Source organism: Danio rerio, chromosome 3 (assembly GCF_049306965.1).
Source record: "Danio rerio strain Tuebingen ecotype United States chromosome 3, GRCz12tu, whole genome shotgun sequence".
NCBI classification, from domain to species: domain Eukaryota; kingdom Metazoa; phylum Chordata; class Actinopteri; order Cypriniformes; family Danionidae; genus Danio; species Danio rerio.
In genome coordinates this window covers 10,750,001-10,772,260 of record NC_133178.1, presented here as the reverse complement: position 1 = coordinate 10,772,260, position 22,260 = coordinate 10,750,001, and the positions used below count along the sequence as shown (strand labels likewise).

The 22,260-nt window shown below is 35.8% G+C and overlaps 1 protein-coding gene across 11 annotated transcripts in view; it reads left to right on the top strand.

Annotated features, from left to right (window-relative positions):
- Positions 1 to 22,260, top strand: part of coro7 (coronin 7) — a 303,620-nt gene that overhangs the window by 44,169 nt on the left and 237,191 nt on the right. For all 11 annotated transcript variants that reach the window (XR_012400383.1, XR_012400386.1, XR_012400382.1 and 8 more), the window contains 1 exon segment: positions 8,741 to 8,791. Coding sequence is in view for 4 of the 11 variants with exons in the window: in XM_073943073.1 (XP_073799174.1) it covers positions 8,741 to 8,791 (51 nt within the window). In the remaining 7 variants the exon portion in view is untranslated.

The following is a 22,260-nucleotide window of genomic DNA, read 5'->3' as shown; positions in this document are numbered from 1 at the left end:
CAAATAAAATAGCAGAAGTGTACAGCGCATGAACTGAAGATAGCTGCAGTAACAGACTGAAGCCAGTGAAGGGGGAAAACTGAGCAAAACTACCAGCTGATAGTTTGAAGACCTGCTTTTTTCCCCCCCAAATAACATGTAACTGTTTCCCAGTACTGGGTTGCAGTGAAAGGGCATCTGCTGCGTAAAACATATGCCAGGATAATTGGCGGTTCATTCCGCTGTGGTGACCCCTGGTAAATAAGGGACTAAGCTGAAGGAAAATGAATGAATGTGAAAACTGGATCATACAATCACAAACATTTCAACCAATATAGAATTAATACATGTTAGAATGACCCAAACCTCATTATAATAATTTTAAATAAATATGGTTTTGTTAAAACGTTTTTTTTGTTTTAAACAATTTAACTTTTAGTAATCTGATCGACTGATGAGTGAGGAAAAAAAACAGCTGTACAAAAATGTATATTTGTAATATTTACTTATCATTGTGCATTTTTATCATTATTATTACTGAGATTACAGTAATGTTTTAATATGGAGCCAGATCAGTCTCAAAATTATTACATTTTCAAAATAAAATTCAAATGTGCACCGCACAATACAACACACAATTTGTAAATTCACAAGTAAAAATCCCTAATATTTTTGTCAAATTAATTGTATTTGTGTATATTATAAATTGGGTTTTGAATTTCCGAATTGGATTTGTGGTTTTGAATCGTCTTTTAAATTGAGGAATTGGCTTTTCAGTGTTTTTCAATCGTGTTTTAAATTGACGAATTGGGTTTGTGTATTTTTGAATTTAGGAATTGGATTTGTGTATTTTTGAATCACCTTTTAAATTGATGAATTGGATTTGTTTATTTTTGAATCACCTTTTAAATTGATGAATTGGATTTGTTTATTTTTGAATTTACCAATTGGATTTGTGTATTTTAAAGTCGTGCTTTGAATTTAGGAATTGGATTTGTGGTTTTGAATCGTCTTTTAAATTGACGAATTGGCTTTTCTGTGTTTTTCAATCGTGTTTTAAATTGACGAATTGGGTTTGTGTATTTTTGAATTTAGGAATTGGATTTGTGTATTTTTGAATCACCTTTTAAATTGATGAATTGGATTTGTTTATTTTTGAATTTACGAATTGGATTTGTGTATTTTAAAGTCGTGCTTTGAATTTAGGAATTGGATTTGTGGTTTTGAATCGTCTTTTAAATTGATGAATTGGCTTTTCTGTGTTTTTCAATCGTGTTTTAAATTGACGAATTGGGTTTGTGTATTTTTGAATTTAGAAATTGGATTTGTGTATTTTTGAATCACCTTTTAAATTGATGAATTGGATTTGTGTATTTTTTTAATCGTCTTTTGAATTGACGAATTGGATTTGTGTGTGTTTTTAATCGTGTTTTAAATTGACAAATTGGGTTTGTGTATTTTGAAATTTATGAATTGGATTTGTTTATTTTTGAATCGCCTTTTAAATTGATGAATTGGATATGTTTATTTTTTAAAGTCGTGTTTTGAATTTAGGAATTGGGTTTGTGTATTTTTTTATTGTTTTTTGAATTTAGGAAATGGATTTGTGTTTTTGAATTGACAAATTGTATTTGTTTATTTTTGAATTTACGAATTGGATTTGTGTATTTTTGAACCGTCTTTTTACGAATCGTATTTGTGTGTTTTTAAATGGTCTTTTGAATTTACGAATTGGATTTGTATAATTACAAATTGTGTTTCAGACTTACAAACAGTTTTTTGTAAATGTCAACTGTTTTGTGGACTTGTAAAGGTATTATTTTTGAGACTGATCTGGCTCCATATTTAAAAAAACAAAAACAAATTAACATATTTGAATTGTATTATTTGCTAATTATTAACCACCCCATGGTGAGCTCTGAATCCGCATCTTATTTTGGGGTATCTCGAGTCACATTTTGGTCACAGGCGCATAATTTAAGAGCCTTCATGACTGAATAAATTAAATACTCTGTTTTTTTCCAAGGCAACCCGGGGTGCTGAAATTTAAATGGTTTAATTACCATTGGGTGTTTTAAAAGAACCAAAACAAAGACAGAGATTTTGGCACATAACAGACATTTTCAAAGCAGAATATAATATCTGACTTCAGCATAGTTTTTCAGATAAACAAGAATGTTCACTTAGCATATTTCTTAAATATCTGCAAACATATTTTGGTATTTTTATGCTTTAGAAGAGTCAAAAACTTTAAGGGGACATTTCACCCAAAAATGAAAATTCACTCAAGTGATTCCAAAGCTCAATGAGTTTTTCCTTCTGTTGAACACACAATAAGATCATTTAAAGAAAGCTCTAACCACTGACCTCCATACACTGTAAACCCCAAAAAAGTTATGGTAACTCAAACCAATTGCAACAAACAATTTAAGTTCAAAAACTAATCCTAATGAGTACTGTGAACTTAATCTATTTGAGAAATGAAGCAATTTGAGCACAGTAAAATCAAATAAATGAAGAGAACTCAAACCTACTGAGTACTGTAAAACCCAATAAGTTCAGGCAACTCAAACCATTTGAGGAAACTGCTTGCTGCAGACCATTTCAGTTAGAAAACTAATCTATAGGAGTACTGTGAACTTACTCCATTTAAGTTGAAGTTATGATGTATTTAATTGACTCATTACCTTCAACACTGAGATCAAAACTCTTAAAATGTGTAGAATTAACTTTGTCAATTTTGAGTTAACTACACTCATTTGATTTAATAAAGTTGACTTTTGGGTTTTACAGTGTAGTAGGAAAACCAAATACCATGAAAGTCAAGGTTACCGGTTTCCAATATTCTTCAAAATATCTTTTGTGTTTGATAGAAGAAAACAGCTCATCAAGGTTAGAAACATGTAAATAATGACAGATTTCTTATTTTTGGGTGAACTGCTTTAAGATGTTCTCCTCTGCTCATGATGGTTGTGTCTGTATTTGATGTTGTTGAGCAGGAAAAGCCGCATGTCACTGTGAAATACTGTGGCTCTGTGTGAGCGTCTACTGTTTGTGCTTGACTTGATTTGTTGTTCTGGTTTTCATGACTTTTGTCTGGTGTGTTTGTCTGGAGATGAGGTGGCAGTGGTTACTGAGGGTGATTTATGGGTAAAACAAAGCATTATTCTGCATTTCCCAATGTCTTCAAGGAGAGTTTGCATGACTAAAACCAGAACCGAAGACCGCTTTAATAGACTTTGTTATATCACTGTAAAAAGTGACATGATTTTACTTTTAAAAAGTGACTAAACCTGTTACTTTTAAAGCGATTAGTTGACTTTAAAAAGTGACTAAACCTGTTGCTTTTAAAGCGATTAGTTGATTTACTTAAAGTAAGTAAACCTCTCGACTTTTAAAGCGATAAGTTGACTTTAAAATCAACAGGTTTACTCACTTTTTAAAGTAAAGACAACTAATGGCTTTAAAAGCATCAGGTTTACTCACTTTATTTAAGTCAACTAATCGCTTTAAAAGTCAAGAGGTTTACTCACTTTATTTAAGTCAACTAATCGCTTTAAAAGTCAAGAGGTTTACTCACTTTATTTAAGTCGACTAATCGCTTTAAAAGTCAAGAGGTTTACTCACTTTATTTAAGTCAGCTAATCGCTTTAAAAGTCAAGAGGTTTACTCACTTTATTTAAGTCAACTAATCGCTTTAAAAGTCAAGAGGTTTACTCACTTTTTAAAGTGAAGTCAACTAATCGCTTTAAAAGTCAAGAGGTTTACTCCCTTTATTTAAGTCAGCTAATCGCTTTAAAAGTCAAGAGGTTTACTCACTTTATTTAAGTCAGCTAATCGCTTTAAAAGTCAAGAGGTTTACTCCCTTTATTTAAGTCAGCTAATCGCTTTAAAAGTCAAGAGGTTTACTCCCTTTAAGTCAGCTAATCGCTTTAAAAGTCAAGAGGTTTACTCACTTTAAGTCAACTAATCGCTTTAAAAGTCAAGAGGTTTACTCCCTTTAAGTCAAATAATCGCTTTAAAAGTCAAGAGGTTTACTCACTTTATTTAAGTCAACTAATCACTTTAAAAGTCAAGAGGTTTACTCCCTTTATTTAAGTCAGCTAATCGCTTTAAAAGTCAAGAGGTTTACTCACTTTATTTAAGTCAACTAATCGCTTTAAAAGTCAAGAGGTGTACTCACTTTAAGTCAACTAATCGCTTTAAAAGTCAAGAGGTTTACTCACTATTTAAGTCAACTAATCGCTTTAAAAGTCAAGAGGTTTACTCACTTTATTTAAGTCAACTAATCGCTTTAAAAGTCAAGAGGTGTACTCACTTTAAGTCAACTAATCGCTTTAAAAGTCAAGAGGTTTACTCACTATTTAAGTCAACTAATCGCTTTAAAAGTCAAGAGGTTTACTCACTTTATTTAAGTCAACTAATCGCTTTAAAAGTCAAGAGGTTTACTCACTTTTTAAAGTGAAGTCAACTAATCGCTTTAAATGTCAAGAGGTTTACAAACTTTTTAAAGTGAAGTCAACTAATCGCTTTAAAAGTCAAGAGGTTTACTCACTTTAAGTGAAGTCCACTAATCGCTTTAAAAGCAACAGGTTTATTCACTTTAAGTAAAGTTAACTAAGTCAACGCGCGGCCAATGTGATGACTTTGCGGTGTTTGCGGATGTTCGCTTTGGGTGCACGCGACATGATTTCAGCTGGCGGAGCTCACCAAATTTTTTGAGACTCGGGCGAACAGTTCGCGCAGCGCTGCGTCTGATTTGAGTTGAATATGAATCACTGTGAAGATGTTTTGTCTAAAACAGGTCTGTCTGTACAGACATCAATATGATCTGTACATGCGTGATCATAGGGAGAACCAGATAACCAATAATTCTTTTCAACAGCAATAGAAAAGGAGAAAGGTTTTTGGAAAAGTTTGGAAAAACTGAGGGATAAGTTTGTTACAACAAAAATAGGCCATGCAAAAGTGGAGACCCAGGTGGTTTTAATATTAAAGAATGTTTTTTCACCATTCGCAGGTTTTACACTGATGTATATATGACATTTTTGAATTTGAAACCATTTACAAGTTAAAAACTAAAATAAAGTAACAAATTATGTCCTATGGGTTCACAATATATTGATGGCCTGTTTTTCTAGGCCTTGTTGGGGATAATGGTCAGGGATGTTGGACCATAATTTGCTTTTCAGCTTATAAGTAGAGGTCAGAAACAGTAATGTGTGAATTTTTAGTAAGTGTACTTTTTTTTTTTTTTTTTTTGCTTTTATTCTTGCCATAATAAAAAATATAATTGTAGATGTTCTGTTGTCATTAATATTTTAACAAACTTTAATGGGTAGAACTTTCCAAGATATGAACAAAAGCAAGTGATGCATCAAAGTTTGATATAAAAACTTGAATGGTTATAAAAGTCCTTATAATCATTATAATAAACTATAAAATAATAAAAAACAATACGTTTAAAAATCTTCAATGATATTAATGATATAACACTTTTCTGTTTATCAGTCTGATTTTACCTTCAGTTTCTTTTGACCACCCAAACGTGTCAAGTATAAAAGCCTCGTCTATTTTGTGAGGTGTGTGATGCAGCTCCAGACGAAAGTATAAATCAGCCTTAAGATGTTTGTTTGTTTTTTTCTGTAGTTCAATGGTGCATCTAACTTGTCTTTAGAACTGTTCAATTTGAATATATTCATTTTACCACTAGTTTTGTGATTTAGCATTTTTCTTGATGTGTATGAGTGTTTTTGATATTGTGATAAAGGTCTTAAATTTAATACTTAATGGTCTTAAAGTGGTCTTAAGAAGTCTTAGGCCATTTACACTAATGCGTTTTAGTTTGAAAATGTATAAGTTTTGCTACGGTAACGCCATCCATACACACTACGCCGGAGTTTTTGAGCTGCGAAAACGAAGCACTGTGGAAAAGCTGGAGAGGCCGTTTTCATTCTGAAACACTGCTGCTACGTCTCAGTGTGGATGGGGGAAAACGGAGACATCTGAAAACAGAGGCGGGGCTGCAGACATTCGCTACCTGATTGGGGCTTTTGTGTCATTGCCTATCCTTCCCTTATTCGTCAAGCCCCTATCACATGACTATAACACATGGCTTTAACGCTACCGGAAGACAGCAGACCAGCTTTTACTGTAAACAACAACATGGAGACAGAAATGGGAGCGTTGTTTGCACTATTGTCTGTTTTAGGCGCCATTGTGCAGTTATTCATATGTTACGTTTAGTAACAACTCGACCGCTTCGTCTGTCCACAAACATACCTCTCTTGCTTTATTTGCCATTGCGTTCATTGTTAACCAGCGTTTGTTGACTAACAATAACCAAACGCCGAGCGAGACGCATGCTTTCTGTTTATACTAGAACGCGCATGCCCAGAGTGCACGAATGGTCACGTGATATACGTTTTTGGTGGCGTAGTGTGGATGGAGATATGTTCAGAAACGCTAGTGTGGACCGGGATCGTTTTTGAACTAAAACGCCGGTTTAAAACTAAACTCACTAGTGTAAACAGGGCCTTAAATCTGACATTATGATATCTGCAGAAACCCTGTTAAAGCCGTCATGGTTTGAAAGAACACACACAGTGATTTGCTTTTAGGTAAAAATAGGATTTTCTCAACAACACGAATCAAAATCTAGCAGTATTCTCTAAATGTACGCACAGTATTTGCAGGTCAGTGTGATTCATAGACAGCAAGTGAATGTAGCTTTTAAAGTCGCCATGAAACAGAATTTTAGGTTGTCCTTTTTTCCCTTTATCATGATGTACACCCTCTTGAAATGGTCCTCAAATGAAGCGAATTGATTTAGGGCAGTTCGTGATTTCGTCATGATATTTGATTAAAGGGAAAGTTAATTTTTCCAAAGAAATAATGAAGTGCACATTGTTGATAACAAACGCTACTATATACATATTAAAATAAGTTTTGACTTCATTCCGACTTTAAGGCCAGCGTGTCGTGATCTTGGAGGATTGCGCAGTGTTTTTTCTGGCGTGTCAGGACTCTTGGGAGAACGTGTCAGTCTCTGCTCTTCATTAAGGGTTTGTTGTGTTGAGCGAACAGCCTGTTCCTATTAGCGCTCATTTCCTTTCTGCCATCTGATTGGCTGAGCTGGAGTCTGATCGGGTCGTCTGATGGTCATCGATTGACTGAACTGATTGTGATGTCGGGGTAACACCAGGATTTACACCGCCAATTATGTCGACAGACTCGTAACAAATACCACATGAAGCCTTTTTCTGCTGTATAATAATAATGAACGCAGTCTACTTAGTCAGCACACTCAAAATAAACGTCACATCACGGTCATGATAGCTTTATAACTGCAGGAAAATGGCATAGCTGTAAAGTGGTGCCGTTACATTTCTGCACATTTTGTTTATTATTAAGAATATGTCTACTAAATTATTAAAACATATGCATGTTTGATTAATAAAAATGTGTTTTTGAATCAAAGACAGCAGCATAAGTAATAAACTACTCGAAAACAACTTGAAAATACATGAAAGACACTTTTCCAAATTAGTTTTTGAGACCAGACCTGAACAGACTGTTTATACTAGATGCCGAATTGGTCACTCTAGGTTGATTCATTTGTATTTGCTGAACACTGATGCACCACCAACATATAATTATAATCAAGCTGCTCTCACTATAAAACATGCACTCACCGGCCACTTTATTAGGTACACTTTACTAGTACCAGGTTGGACCCCATTTTGCCTTCAGAACTACCTTGATCCTTTGTGGCGTAGATGCAACAAGGTACTGGAAATATTCCTCGGAGATCTTGGTCCATATTGACATGATGGCATCAAACAGTTGCTGCATATTTGTCGGCTGCACATCCATGATGTGAATCTCCCGTTCCACCACATCCCAAAGTTTGCTGTTGGATTGAGATCTGGTGGCTGTGGAGCCCATTTGAGTACAGTGAACTCATTGTCTTGTTCAAGAAACCAGTCTAAGATGATTCAAGCTTAATGACTAGCCTGAACCATATACACAAGCAGGATGGATCCATACTTTGTTGTTGACGCCAAGTCTGACGCTACCATCCGAATTGCGCCCACAGAACTGCCGCTCACAGGATATTTTCTCTTTTCAGACCATTCTCCATAGATCCTAGAGATGGTTGTGCGTGAAAATCCCAGTAGATCAGCAGTTTTTGAAATGCTGCAGCAGATCATCCTGACCATGTCTACATGCCTAAATGCACTGAGTTGCTGCCATGTGATTAGCTGATTAGAAATATGCGTTAACGAGCAGTTGGATAGGTGTACCTAATAAAGTGGCCGGTTGAGTGTATGTATGTTTGAATAATTATTTTGAGACTAATCGAAGTTTGATTGGCGAATGAAAAATATTACCTTTTTAACATTCCTCGTTTGTGCAGATTATTAAATGTTCTTCATGTTGTTGATATTTAGAGCAAGCCTTTATTTATTTATTTATTTATTTATTCATTTATTTATTTATTTATTTTTAAACACTTTAATTATATAAACAGTAATTAAATTAAATATTGGGAAATAAGATTAATGTGAATGATATTGCCATTTTCTATATTTTACATTTTTCTCGGAGTAGAAAACAGTATTAGATCACACAATATATTCATGAGGCATTGCTTGTTTTATCGATATGGATATTAATTTCTGTCATGCATGATGTCCTGCACTCTTGTTATTCTATTTTTGTCATATTTGAACTCTTCAAATTTTCTCTTTCTCTTTAGGACAAAAAGCTGCGTCTCTTTGACCCTCGGGCTCAGCCTTCAGCGGTTCAGGTACTGTTCAAAATCCATTTCATTGTTTTTATTCATATAATAATTGCTAGTGTCATTTGTTATTATTATATATGTATTTTTGGCCTTTTGTCTTGGTTTACATGGACCAACCTTTGGTCAATGAATTTCCATAATTGTTTTCTAAAACAGCCTGTCATCAAGTTTTTCTTACATAAGTGTAATTAAATAATTTATTTGCTTGTAATTTTGTTATTAATTTTGAATTTAAACATAATCGTAATTTGAAGATTCATTATATTAAAAATAAAAAGGATTTGTGGATTTTTCATGGTATTTTAAGAAGGATCAAATGCTGTATGTTTACAGTGGTGTTTTAGTTTTTTGATCAGTAAAGCCTCGAACACTCTCGTTTTTGAGCATGTTGAGATGATTTGGATGGTGCTGTGAAAAGGGGTGGGGTTTTCCTTCATGGTTTAAAAATGGTCACATTTTGATCTTCTGTTAGTCTCACACAGGCCCGGATTGGCTAATCGGGAGGACCGGGAGAATTCCCGGTGGGCCGGTCCGTTTTTTGGCCGCGAGGGCTGGTGTCCCTAGCTCCAGAATCTGTTGCTCTCAGCAGTCACACTTTTTAAATTTATTTATTTACTTGACCACAGTCTTCTTATTCATTATATAACCGCAGCTGTGCTCTTTTCATAATGATTATATAACTCAGATGTGTCACCTCTCACCATACAACTGTTGTGGTCCAGTGGTTAGCACGTTAAATTATGACGCCGCCGACCCGTTTTTTTTTTATTTTTATTTTTTTTATTGTTAAGACATATAATACTGTAAGGGTTGTTGAACATTTAAAGTTCTAAAGCAGCTGTTTTCTCAAAAAAAGACGTGATAGTGTAATTAGAAACTGAATTGGAATGACCTTATTTTAATATAGTCAGTCATGAACTGAGGTGGGCCGGTCTGAGGCTTAAAACTCCAGGGCTGAAAAGGAGTCCCACTCCGGCCCTGGTCTCACACATTCATGACTTGACCAAGCAAAGCTGACTTTGGAACGCAATAAAATGAGAAACATTTCACACTCGCTTGCATTTTGCATGCATGTCGATGGAAGAATGCTTTAATTTGAATGTAAACAGTAGTATTTTTATATATCATTACATCTTATAAAGGACCTGTTTATTTATTTGTATATATGTATTTTTAACCTATGGTGTTTATTTGAATTTCAACTTATTCACTTTTATATTTTATTTGTAGCCAATCAGACCATCATTTTAGTGACTCTGGAGTGACTCATTCTGATTGACGGATTGATTGATTCTCTTGGATTTTCTCATTCTGATTGGCTGATTAATTGGTTTACACTGAAGATTCTAATTCTGATTGGCTGACTGATTCTCTTAGATTTTCTCATTCTGATTGATTGGTTCACACTGAGGTTTCTCATACTGATTGGCTATTTGATTGGTTTACTCTCGGTTCTCATTCCAGTTGGCTGACTGATTGGTTCTTGAATTTTTTCATTCTGATTGGCTGATTGATTGATTCTCTTGGATTTTCTCATGCTTACTGGCTGATTGATTGTTCACTCAGGTGCGACTCATACTGATTGTCTGATTAATTGTTCACTGTGGAGTTTTTGTCATGCTGATGATTCGTTCACTCTGGAGTGACTCATTCTGATTGGCTGATTGGTTGGTTCACTTTGAAGTGTCTGATTCAGATTGGCTAATTGATAGAGTCACTTGAGAGTGAACCATATTGGCTGATGAATAGATTCACTTTGTAGTGATTTATTCTGATTGGCTGATTGATTGGTTCACTCTAGAGTTTCTCATGCTAATTGGCTTATTTTTTGGTTCACTTTGGAATTTGTAATGCTGATTGATTGTTCACTCTCGAGTGACTCATTCTAATTGGCTGATAGATTGGTTCTCTGGAGTTTCTGATTCTGATTGGCTAATTGATTGATTTTCTTGTAGTTTCTAATTATTGGCTAATTGATTGATGAGTGACTCATTCTGATTAGCTGATTTATTGGTTCACTCTGGGATTTCTCATGCTAACTGTTTTTTAGACGTCCTAAAGCACATAAACGCAGTTATTCTCTTAATAAAATTCATATTAGTGAATTTTATGCATGAATGAAGCAAATTCGATGCTCAAATGAAGTGAGTAAACTCAATGTTCACGCGTCTATTTGCGTGCGGATAGCACAATTTATTTGCGCATGCCACGTCTGGGGTGAACAGAGCGTCATGTTGGATGGGAATATTTTTGGCAACATCTCACTAGAATAATATTAGAATACATTATAAAATCATGTTAAATTACAATATTTTGTATACTGTAAAAACATCAAAACTCCATTTTTGACTTTAGCCCCTTTCACACATACAGACCTTTCCGGAAAATTGCCGGTTCTCTGGAGTTTCTGATTCTGATTGGCTAATTGATTGATTTTCTTGTAGTTTCTAATTATTGGCTAATTGATTGATGAGTGACTCATTCTGATTAGCTGATTTATTGGTTCACTCTGGGATTTCTCATGCTAATTGGCTGATTGATTGGTTCACTTTGGAGTGATTCATGCTAATTGTCTGAACGATTGTTTGCTCCGGAGTGTGTTATTTTGATTGGCTGATTCATTGATTCACTCTGCAGTGACTTATTTTGATTGGCTGATTAATTGGTTTACTCTGGAGTTTCTGATGCTGATAGACTGGTTTGGCCTCGACTTGAGTCTGAACTTGTCCTGGTTTAGTAGACATCCTTATACTGATTAACTAACGAGTTGGTTCGCTCTAGTTTCCTAAGCTGATTGGTTCCCCCAGCAGTTTCTCATGCTGATTGACTTTTGGTTTGTTTGAATGGTTGATGAAATGATTCAAACCCACTAAACCCTGATTAATACACTGTAAGGGTCCATGTGTAGGTTGATCGTGTTTTTGACTGTGAAATCCAACAAAGTTCTTGTTTTAGAGTAAATCAATGGTGCCGGAACGAGGAAGTTGAGGTCCGATCATTCCCACAGTCCTCCTGAGGTCAGTGGAGGTTTCTCAGTGTTTGCTCGGTCTTCTGAAGGTAAATAAAGCTCGCCTGAATCTGACGGGTCACGCTGGATTAGATATTCCTCTCTGAGCAAACACACATCAGATCAGTGTGTGGTTCCAGGCGCTTGATCAGACGTGTGAGCTGCTCCTGGAGCTTTTCCCAGTCTCTCCTAGGTGTTTCATTCAGGCTAATCCTACATTCACAGCTCTCTTCAGCTTCACACCTGCTTTCTTCTCAGTTGACCTTATATGAAGCTCGGTTGTTTCAGATGTATGTAATGTTTAATGACACTGGTGTGTTACTACTTTATGATGCCTGTAATTATAAACAAGAGTATCATGTGATTTGCCGCTCGAATGATGTGGATAAACGAGTTGATCGTTTCGCGCTTTTGACACGCTTAGGTGCAATTTCGCTTGTGTTGAAAATCTGAACTTGAGCAAACATTCGTGCCATGTTAACCTATCTGGAGCTTGCTCTTGAAGGGGCGTGATTATAACTTAGTGCCTACAGTTGGTTTGCCGAGGGGAAATTCTCTTGCTAACACCGGACAACAGCTTATTTAAACTGCAGCTTATTTAAACTGGGCTCGGCTCAGTCTGAAGCACCGCTGAAAGCTTTTATCATCCAGGTACAGTTTCTGGACGAGTTGATGAACTCAGGTGCACCTCTGAAAGAATCTAGTGGACTTTGATACATTGCCGAACTAAGATACACTGTTTTTTAGACGTCCTAAAGCACATAAACACAGTTATTCTCAATAAAAATCATATTAGTGAATTTTTTGCATGAATGAAGCAAATTCGATGCTCAAATGAAGTGAGTAAACTCAATGTTCACGCGTCTATTTGCGTGCGGATAGAACAATTTATTTGCGCATGCCACGTCTGGGGTGAACAGAGCGTCATGTTGGATGGGAATATTTTTGGCAACATCTCACTAGAATAATATTAGAATACATTATAAAATCATGTTAAATTACAATATTTTGTATTCTGTAAAAACATCAAAACTCCATTTTTGACTATAGCCCCTTTCACACATACAGACCTTTCCGGAAAATTGCCGGCAATTTTCCGGAAAGGTTGTATGTGTGAACAGGTCCTTTTTGAAAATACCGGTAAATTCGTTTTGGCTATTTTCCGGAAAGAGAAGTTGTAACATTACCGGCAATTTGCCGGAATGCTGCGCTGTGTGAATGCAGAAGGAAGATTACCGTAATAAGCGCGTGCACGTCTAGAACGTGCTGACGTGAGACGTCTGCTTTAGCCAATCACAACAGTCAGACGCATTTACGTCCGTGCGGTTTGTGAGGATAAAAGCCTTTGAATATTTTTCCAGACACATTTAGCTGCTAGAAGTTAGTCAGATCACGTTTATATGTTCTTCTTAATGCCAACTGTGTAAATAATCAACGATGAGATGCTTATGATAAGCCGTTGTTTGTTTACCTTCAAGCTTTGCGTGCGCCTATGAGCGCCTGCACACGCATGAACATCTCGACATGCGAAAGTGATCCTGCGAAAGTTGTTCACAATATTGATCATCCACAGAGTCTGTAATTTAGTCAAATGTTTACAAATACAAGCGCAGCCGTTTGAAGCTCATTTGTGGTAAATGATGTCAGAATTTACCTGTATTTTGGAATGGATGTGTGAATGCTCTTTTCCGGAAAATTTCCGTAACGTCCTCGCCTGTGTGAACAGCGCTTTTTTCAATATACCGGTAAAGTCGTTCCGGAAATTTTCCAGAAATTTACCGGTATCACTGTGTGAAAGGGGCTTATGTGTGCATAGCTAACCACTTTTCATTAGATTTTTCTTAGTATTTTGTTTTTCTTTAACCCTCAAATTCCAGATTTTTAAATAGGTGTGTCTTAAATCAATCTTTGCCATGATGACAGAACATAATATTTTACTAGATATTTTTCAGGATACTAGTATTCTAGTATTTTTGGTTAATTTAATTGTTGAAAAAAAATAGCTAAGGGGGATAACAATATTAATCTTTAAATGGTTTAAAAGAAAATTAAAAACTGTTTTTTTTCTAGCTGATATAAAACAAATGCAAAGACTGTATTGTATTATTAAAGAAAAAAAAAAAATCACAGGAGGCCGAATAATTTTGACTTTAACTCTATGTAGTGTCCTAATTGTTGAGTTTATTCTTATTTTACTAAAAACAAGCTTAAACAGTCCAGCATTTTAGAAGAGATTTGAATAATAGTGCCAGTTAAGTGAAAAACTTTTGCAAATATGCAAGATGATCTCTATTCTCACACGCTGTTTCTTATTACTGTCAAACCAGTGAGTTTTCCAACCACATCCAGCTGGCAGCGCAGGAGTGTCGCGTGTGCCCACTACTCATTAACATCACATCCACTCCAGTGCCTTTAATGAGGCGTCACAGGCCAACCATAACAACACACAGCTTGACAAACAGCCTACGCCGAACTGACAACGGCTCACACACTCCTTCACTGACTTGAAGCATGGCCGCTTGGACACACACACATAAAAAGAGATCCAAGCCACAGCGTAAACAAAGGTTTATAGAGACAATGTGATATGAGAAGCAGAGAACTGGGCCATAAAACAACACTTTCATGATGAAACGAGCATAATGAGCAAGTTCAATTCAATTCCTGATATTATCTTACTACATTTTCCCCAGATCACTCTGTAATATTCATTCATTCATTCATTCAATTCAACAATTTGAATTCAAATAGATTTTCTTACTAATCACTTCATTAATGAACTAATTCATTCATTCAGTCATTTATTCTTTCATCAATTCAAGTCAGTTCAGTATTTTTCAAGATTTTCTCCAAGATTACTCTGTACCATTCATTCATTCCATTCATTTCAATTAAATTTAATTTAATTTCAGATATTGTTTAAGTAGATTTTCTCTTAAATCAAATATAAATTTATTAAATTCTTGATATCAAATTCATGAATTTTTTTTCTTAATTTTCTCCCAGACGACTCGGTAAAATTAATTAATTAATTAATTCAGTCAGTCAATTTTTTACTAGATTTTCTTCTAGATCACTCTGTACTACTCATTTATTTCTTTCTTTCAGCCATTTATTCTTTCATTCATTCTAGTCAGTTCAATTCAGAATTTTACTCCCAGATCGCCCCGTTTCATTCATTCATTCATTCATTCATTCATTCATTCATTTCAATTCAATTCAATCCCTAATATTATTTCACTAGATATTTCTCCTAAATCATTCACTAATTTTCTGATATTATTATACTAGATTTTCTCCCAGATCACCCTGGAATATTAATATATTCATTCATTAAATTCCTGATGTTATTTTGCTACATTTTCTTCCAGATCATTCTGTAAAATTCATTAATTCATTTAATTCAACATTTTACAAAATTTCTTACAAATTACTTGGCATGATTCATTCATTCATTCATTCATTTATTAAAGTCAGTTCAATTCAATATTTCACTAGATTTTTCCCCAGATCACTCTGTCCCATTCATTCATTCATTCATTCATTCATTCATTCATTCATTCATTCATTCATTCATTCATTCATTCATTCATTCATTATTTTTTACTAGATTTTCTCCAAGATTCTTTCAATCAAGTCACTTAAATTCAATGTATTACTAGATTTTTTTCTAGATCACTCCTCTGTATTATTAATTAATTAATTAATTAATTAATTCATTCATTCATTCATTCATAATATTATTTCTCTAGATTTTCTCCAGGATCGTACCATTCATTCATTCATTCATTCATTCATTCATTCATTTATTCAAATCAGTTAAATTAAATGTTTCTAGATTTTTCTTCCAGATCACTTTGTACCATTCATTCATTATTATTTTACTAGATTTTCTCCAAGATCACTCTGTACTATTTGCTTGCTCGTTTGTTTCAATTCAATTTAATTCAGTTCAATATAATTCCTAATATTATTTTACTAGATTTTTCCAATTCGTTTGTTTGTTTGTTTGTTCATTCATTCCTTGATATTACTTCACTAGATTTTCTCACAGATCACTGTGTAATATTAATTTTTTTATTTATTCATCAACTCAATTTCTGATATTATTTTAGATTTTCTTACAGATCACTCCATACTAAAACCTCTGTAGCACTATTACTCATTGTACAGCAAGCATGCAAACAAATTAATGAATTAATTGTTGTTTTTAGCAAGACAAAATCCTGGCCACAGGATAAACGGAGACGTGCTAGCCATGCTTTTTATAGGCTCAGATTGTCTGATATAGACAGGTGGAGTAAAAATAGAGTCTAATTGCAGTCCGTCATTTGTGGTATTTACAGGAAGAAGCTTGAGTGTGTAATTTGTGTGTTTGTAAGGCACGAGTATGATCTGTAATCAGCGCGTGTGCGTTCTGCTGTATTTAGCTAGCTGGCATAACTGTGCGTGTTGAAAACTGCGCTCTCCAGAGCCACTCGCTTCAACATTTCCTGCTGTGTCTTGATTTTTTCAAATGATAAATGCACATTTAAAGCCCTGACTCTCACACCACAACGCTCAAAACTCAGTTGAGGTTTTCTTTTTAGACTTTGGCTTGTGGTTTTGGTGCATCTTATAGACCTCTTCATCATCACTATGAAGTGTAACTGGACAATTTTAGATAGAAATAGCTGATTGAAAAAGAAAAGTTATTTTGATTTTGAGTTTGTACTTTACCATAAAGATTTGAGTGTATTCAAACTGTGCATGCTGTATTACGCTACCATAAAGTCCTATTTTTCATGTGTGTTGTTGTAATATTTTAATTATTAACTTAACAATGGTGCAGTGGGTATCGCTCTCGCTTCACAGCAAGAAGGTTGATGGTTCGAGCCTCGGCTTGGTCAGTTGGCATTTCTGTGTGGAGTCTGCATGTTCTCCCCGTGTTGGCGTGGGTTTCCTTCGAGTGCTCCGCTTTCTCCCACAGTCCAAAGACAAGCACTATTGGTCAATTGGGTAAGCTAAATCATCTGTATTGTATGAGTGTGAATGGGAGTGTATAGGTGTTTCCCAGTGATGAGTTGCAGCTGGAAGGCCATCCGCTGCGTAAAACATATGCTGGATAAGTTGCCGCTTCATTCCGTTGTGGTGACCCTAGATTAAGGACTAAGCCTGAATGAACTTAAAGTTTTTATTAATATATTATTTATTTTACAAATGAGATGTATATTATTTAATAGATTGGCTGAAACTGTTTATTGCTATTTAACAGTTTTGAATATTATTTATTAATGTATTAAATAATTTTAAAAGAATAACAATGCTATTTGTATTTTTTTTAAATAGGTACATACACCACATTAACCATTTTAATTGTATTTATTCTTTTCTTTTTAACAATATAACGATAAACAGAGATCCAAGCAATATAAATGTTATTTATATATTTTTATTATTATATTATTCTATTTGTAAATGTTTTTTTACAAATAAAAATCATCTAATATACATATAAAGTGACATTAAAATAAAAACATCATAATAATTACAATACCTTACAAAAGTCTTATAGAAATCAGTCAAGTTTGGTGAAGGAAAAATCCTGGTTTGGGGTTACATGGATGGCAATATCAACAGTCTGAGTGTCACGACCTGGCTCAAAGGCAATGACAAAATTAAAGGTAGGACATACACCGGATGGTTAGGTACCAGAAGTATTTATTTAAACATTAAAGAATAATAAAGTGCTCACTTTAGGCAAGTCAAAATCAAAGATTAACCAAAGCTAAAAGGAAACAAAACAAAACAAACAGGAGCAAAAGCACGGCTCTCCACAAGCCAACACTGCTGGCTTTTATAGAGGGGAACTCTGGTGTTCCCAATTGAGCAGATGAGTCTCTGTCCTTCCCGCTTTCGGCCGATCAGTGGGTTGGTCAAAGAGACTCGTATTAAGACATTTGTGCTCCCCATTACATTGCGAACAACAGGAGAGGGCAAATTCTTCAGCAGGATAGCGCTCCTTCTCATACTTCAGCCTCCACATCAAAGTTCCTGAAAGCAAAAAAGGTCAAGGTTGCTCCAGGATTGGCCAGCCCAGTCACCAGACATGAACATTATTGAGCATGTCTGGGGTAAGATGGAGCGTTCCACTGCAGCATGACTTTTTATTCTATGCTGGATATTATTTCTGATAAGTGACAAGACTTTTGTCTAAGCAAATTCGGACCTTACTGTCCTAATAAATAATTAAAATTCAAGGCATGATCATATTTTATTTTGGTGAAATAAGCATAACCTAGAGGCCTTTGCCTTTCATATGAGCCATCTCTGATACCAAATGATCAATTAGAAGTCACCTTATTATTTGTTGCTCCTAAAACATGAATAGACGACAAGACTTTTGTCAGGTAGTGTATGTATATCACTTTTATTTAACATTCTTTTACCTTTTTTACAGAGTGTTTTTATAACATTGTTTTTTGACATTCATTTTGGAACATATTCCTTCATAACATTAGATTTGGAACTTACTTCTAAAGCTCTATCTGAAATGTTGTTTTAACATCTTTTAAAGGGCCATGGCACCCCCCACTTTCGGTTAAAGTCTACTTCAGAATTTTTTCAAAAGATGCATGATTAATGGGCGTGGAGCTCCGCGAGCATAGGGCAGGAGTGGGCGTGGCTAGCAGGGGAAAATGGGAGCGAACAACTGTTGATGTCAGTCAGCTCACAAATTGAGACAAACCGTGAGGAGACGCATGAGTGTATAGTTCACAAAGTTAAAATGCAAAGAAATAAACAGTAATTTAATGCCCTGCTACATTTGTTATTCGTAATTTCATATGCACATAACCACAATTTATATCATTATAAAGATAAGTGTGTTCATGTAAACCCTATAAATGAGGATTCTCCCTCAATCCCCGGGTCTGAATCATAGATCTAAATGCAGACTCAGTGCAGCAGGTCTCCTGACCTGTCTATTTTAACCATTAGTCCTGCTGGTAATCTGGAGGATTTAGGCAAACACAGCAGCACGGCGATGTGTCTGAATGTGAACGAACTCCTGATACAAGACAACATCCGCCATTCTCCAATTCTCGTACTGCTCTCCCGACAAAAATGCTAGCATCACACACACAGCTTTGCTGTATGTTCGACCCTGACAGGATCGCGGGGAAAAACATGCAACAAACCCCGTGGATCATGGAAACAAACATAGCCTTCCTAAACGGCTACTACGTGTCGTGGGTCCGTGTCTCAGCTTGAGGTTGGCACTGATCTGGCAGGTCTGCGTCTGTCTTGCCTTCGGAAAGCGCGTGCTGTCTTGCTCTCATGAATAATTAAGCAGCCGGCTCTTCTCATAGGATAAGGAAACTCCGCCTTGAATAATAATGAGAAACCGACACGTCATCATTGCACTTGCGGTACTTCGCTACGTCGCCGATTTTGATCCCGCCCCAAAAATCTTTTTAAACCCGGAAGCTGAAATTAGCTGACAAAAGCTCAAAATTACCCAGTTTTCCCCACAATTAAAGCTGACAGGTGCTAACATTGTCTTAACTGATGCTCAACACACACAAATCTGTTAATATATAAAAAAAAAAGTTCTCCAGGGTGTCCTGAACCTTTAAACATTCCTAAACATTTAGTCTTGAACTCCCTAAAAGCCTTTTTTATGGGACATTCATGACATTCATGAAGGGTCACTGGGGTCGATTTGAGCTTCATGCTCAGCATCTTTTTGCAATCCCGTTCTGTGGTCACCATTTACATTCTCCCAAAGTCAGAGATCTTCATTGGTTTCCAGCAATTAGGAAACTCATCGTGTGTTCAAGAAGATCAGTTATTGTAGCAGAGGGGATGTGCAGGTCTTCAGGAAATGTGTGTTTCTTGATCTTTGTGTGTCTTTTGGTCCAGGTCTGTGTGTGTGTGCATGTGTGTGTGTGTTTCAAATTACAGAGCTGAAAATACTCCTCATAGTTTGAGGCCGCTGGCTGCGCTGATGGCGCAATGCGGTCCCTGGCAGCCTGCGGAAACAGGAAAGGGAATATTTTCTAGACACGGGGCCCAGATTTTTCGATTTTTGTCTTCGGGCTTCTGCTGCTTTTTGTGAAATCTGAGAGCCTTTGGAAGGACTTTGAGGAACAAAAAACTCAAAACATTCCGAGCAGACTGAGCGACTGCAGGGGTTTGTGGGAGACGCACACACACACACACACACATGCATGCAGACACTTCAGAGAGTATGTTGGGTATATATTAGTCCCGTGGGTTAAAGTTACACCAGAATATGCTGAAAACAAGCAGCGGACGGTGCTTCAGCAGAAGAATGGAAACTCATAGTCCATAATTCACAACAGATCCACTTTTATGCCGTTTTTCATGCTAATTCGTATAATTTGAGACAATCTGGCTTTCTTGATGCGAGCGTCTCTGGAGGAGATTTTTGGACGGGTGCGTCTTGTGATTAAAGGCGACGTGGAGTAGACCTGTGGTGTGCCATAAGAGCAGTTGCTGTGGGTTTATTTTCATATATAATGGTAACCCTGACTAAAAGTACTGTGGCCGTCCTATCGTTATGGTATCAGATGATAGTACTGGACTTTATGTATTTAAAACAGCAGTGTCTTACGCTGAGAAATACAGTCAAATCTGTCATTTCTAAACTTTCAGATGCTCAATTGTAGTCAGATGTTACAGTGGCGAGGAACCCAAACTCCATCAGATGACAGAAATAAAGTAAAAAAAATGAGGAATGCACCAAAATATTTCATTTTACAAATTACATCTGTAGTTACATCTATGCATCTTATTTATTTTAAAGGCTCTCTTGGGTAGATTACCAACCGATCTTTCTAATTTGTTAACATTTCGCATAAATAACCAACATACTAGATCTGGTTCATGTATTCGTCTAACAGTCCAGAGGGTATTATTGTCATGCTTTTTTTCTTTTATGCTCCTAGGGTTTGGAATGACCTGCAAAATCAGCTCAATCTTGACACACTTCCGACTCTGGATACTTTAAATATCTTTTGTACAACATCTTAAAGGACAATTGTAACTGTTTTTCATAATCTGATCTTTTTATGAATGGTGATTTTGTAATTTTGTCGTATTGTTTTTGTGATTTTTATGTGAAACTTTATGTGCTGCCTGCCATCTTGACCAGGTGTCACTAGAAGAAGAGACAGTATTGTCTCAATGTGATCTCCTTGCTGAATAAAGGAAATAATAATAATAATAATAATAATAATAATAATAATAATAATAATAATAATAATAATAATAATAAATTAAGGCGTTAATCACATGTGCTCAATGTAAAAGCAACGTTCACTCAAATAACATGCTGACTGTTTCTGTGTTGTATACTTGTTCCTGCTGCTTGCAGTAGCATTACTATGTTGTCATGGCAACAGTGGTGTAAAGTAGCTTATTACAAATACTCAAATGACTGTAATTGAGTAGTTTTTCCTCAGTAATTGTAACTTACTACTCCACTACTTTCCTTCAACCTACAGTCACTACTTTATTTTTCCTGTCTATGGGGATTAGAAAAATCAGTCCTGTCATTCCTTTCCAATTAGATCGCTTGTAGAAGGTAAATCGCATCATAATGAACTACCTCAAGACATGTGCGCTTAATAAATGCAGCAAACCTTTTGGAAGCATTAAAAGTGTCCTAGAAGATGTCCAAAATCTTTACATGCATTGATCCAGAGACTGTTTAGATGCATGTCACTGATGAGAAGATGACAGATGTTTACTGTATGATGACGAAATGGCCTTAAACACCCAGCAGGCACAAGATGTCAACATGACGTCAGATTGACGTTGTACCCGAACATCATGGGATGTTGCATTTTTTTGAAGGATGAAGTCAGAACCCAGCGTCAGGCCAACGTCAACGTCCAACCTAAAACCAACCAAATATCAACGTCTGATGTTACAGCTTGACGTTGTGTGGACGTTACCACTATGACGTCTATTAGACGTTGGATTTTGGTTGCCATGCCTGATGAAAAAATGTCAGTATTTGACGTTGATTTAACATGTAGGCTCGAGGTTGGATATTGGTCACTTTTTAACAACCTAAAATCAACCAATTATCAACGTCATTTGATGACATTATTGGACAACAAAATAACATTGTCCTTAGGCGCTGACTAGACATTGAATTTTGGTCACTTGCAGTGCTTAATTTGTGAATTGCGAGGTCCCGGAGCAGATCAGGACAACTGATTCGGCATATGTCACGTATGAAAGTGGAGAGCGGGGGGTGGGGAGTGTTTGGCGGTGTATGGCGGTGGGCTGGCTCAGATTTCAAATGAGCCGGATCCGAATCTGCTGTGTTCCAGCACAAGTTAAGTCCTGGTCACCTGACATCACAACCTAAATCTAACCTAATATTAACATCTTATGATGTTGTGTGCCTGCTGGGCAATAACTAAATGCGCTACAGAATGTTACGTTTACACAC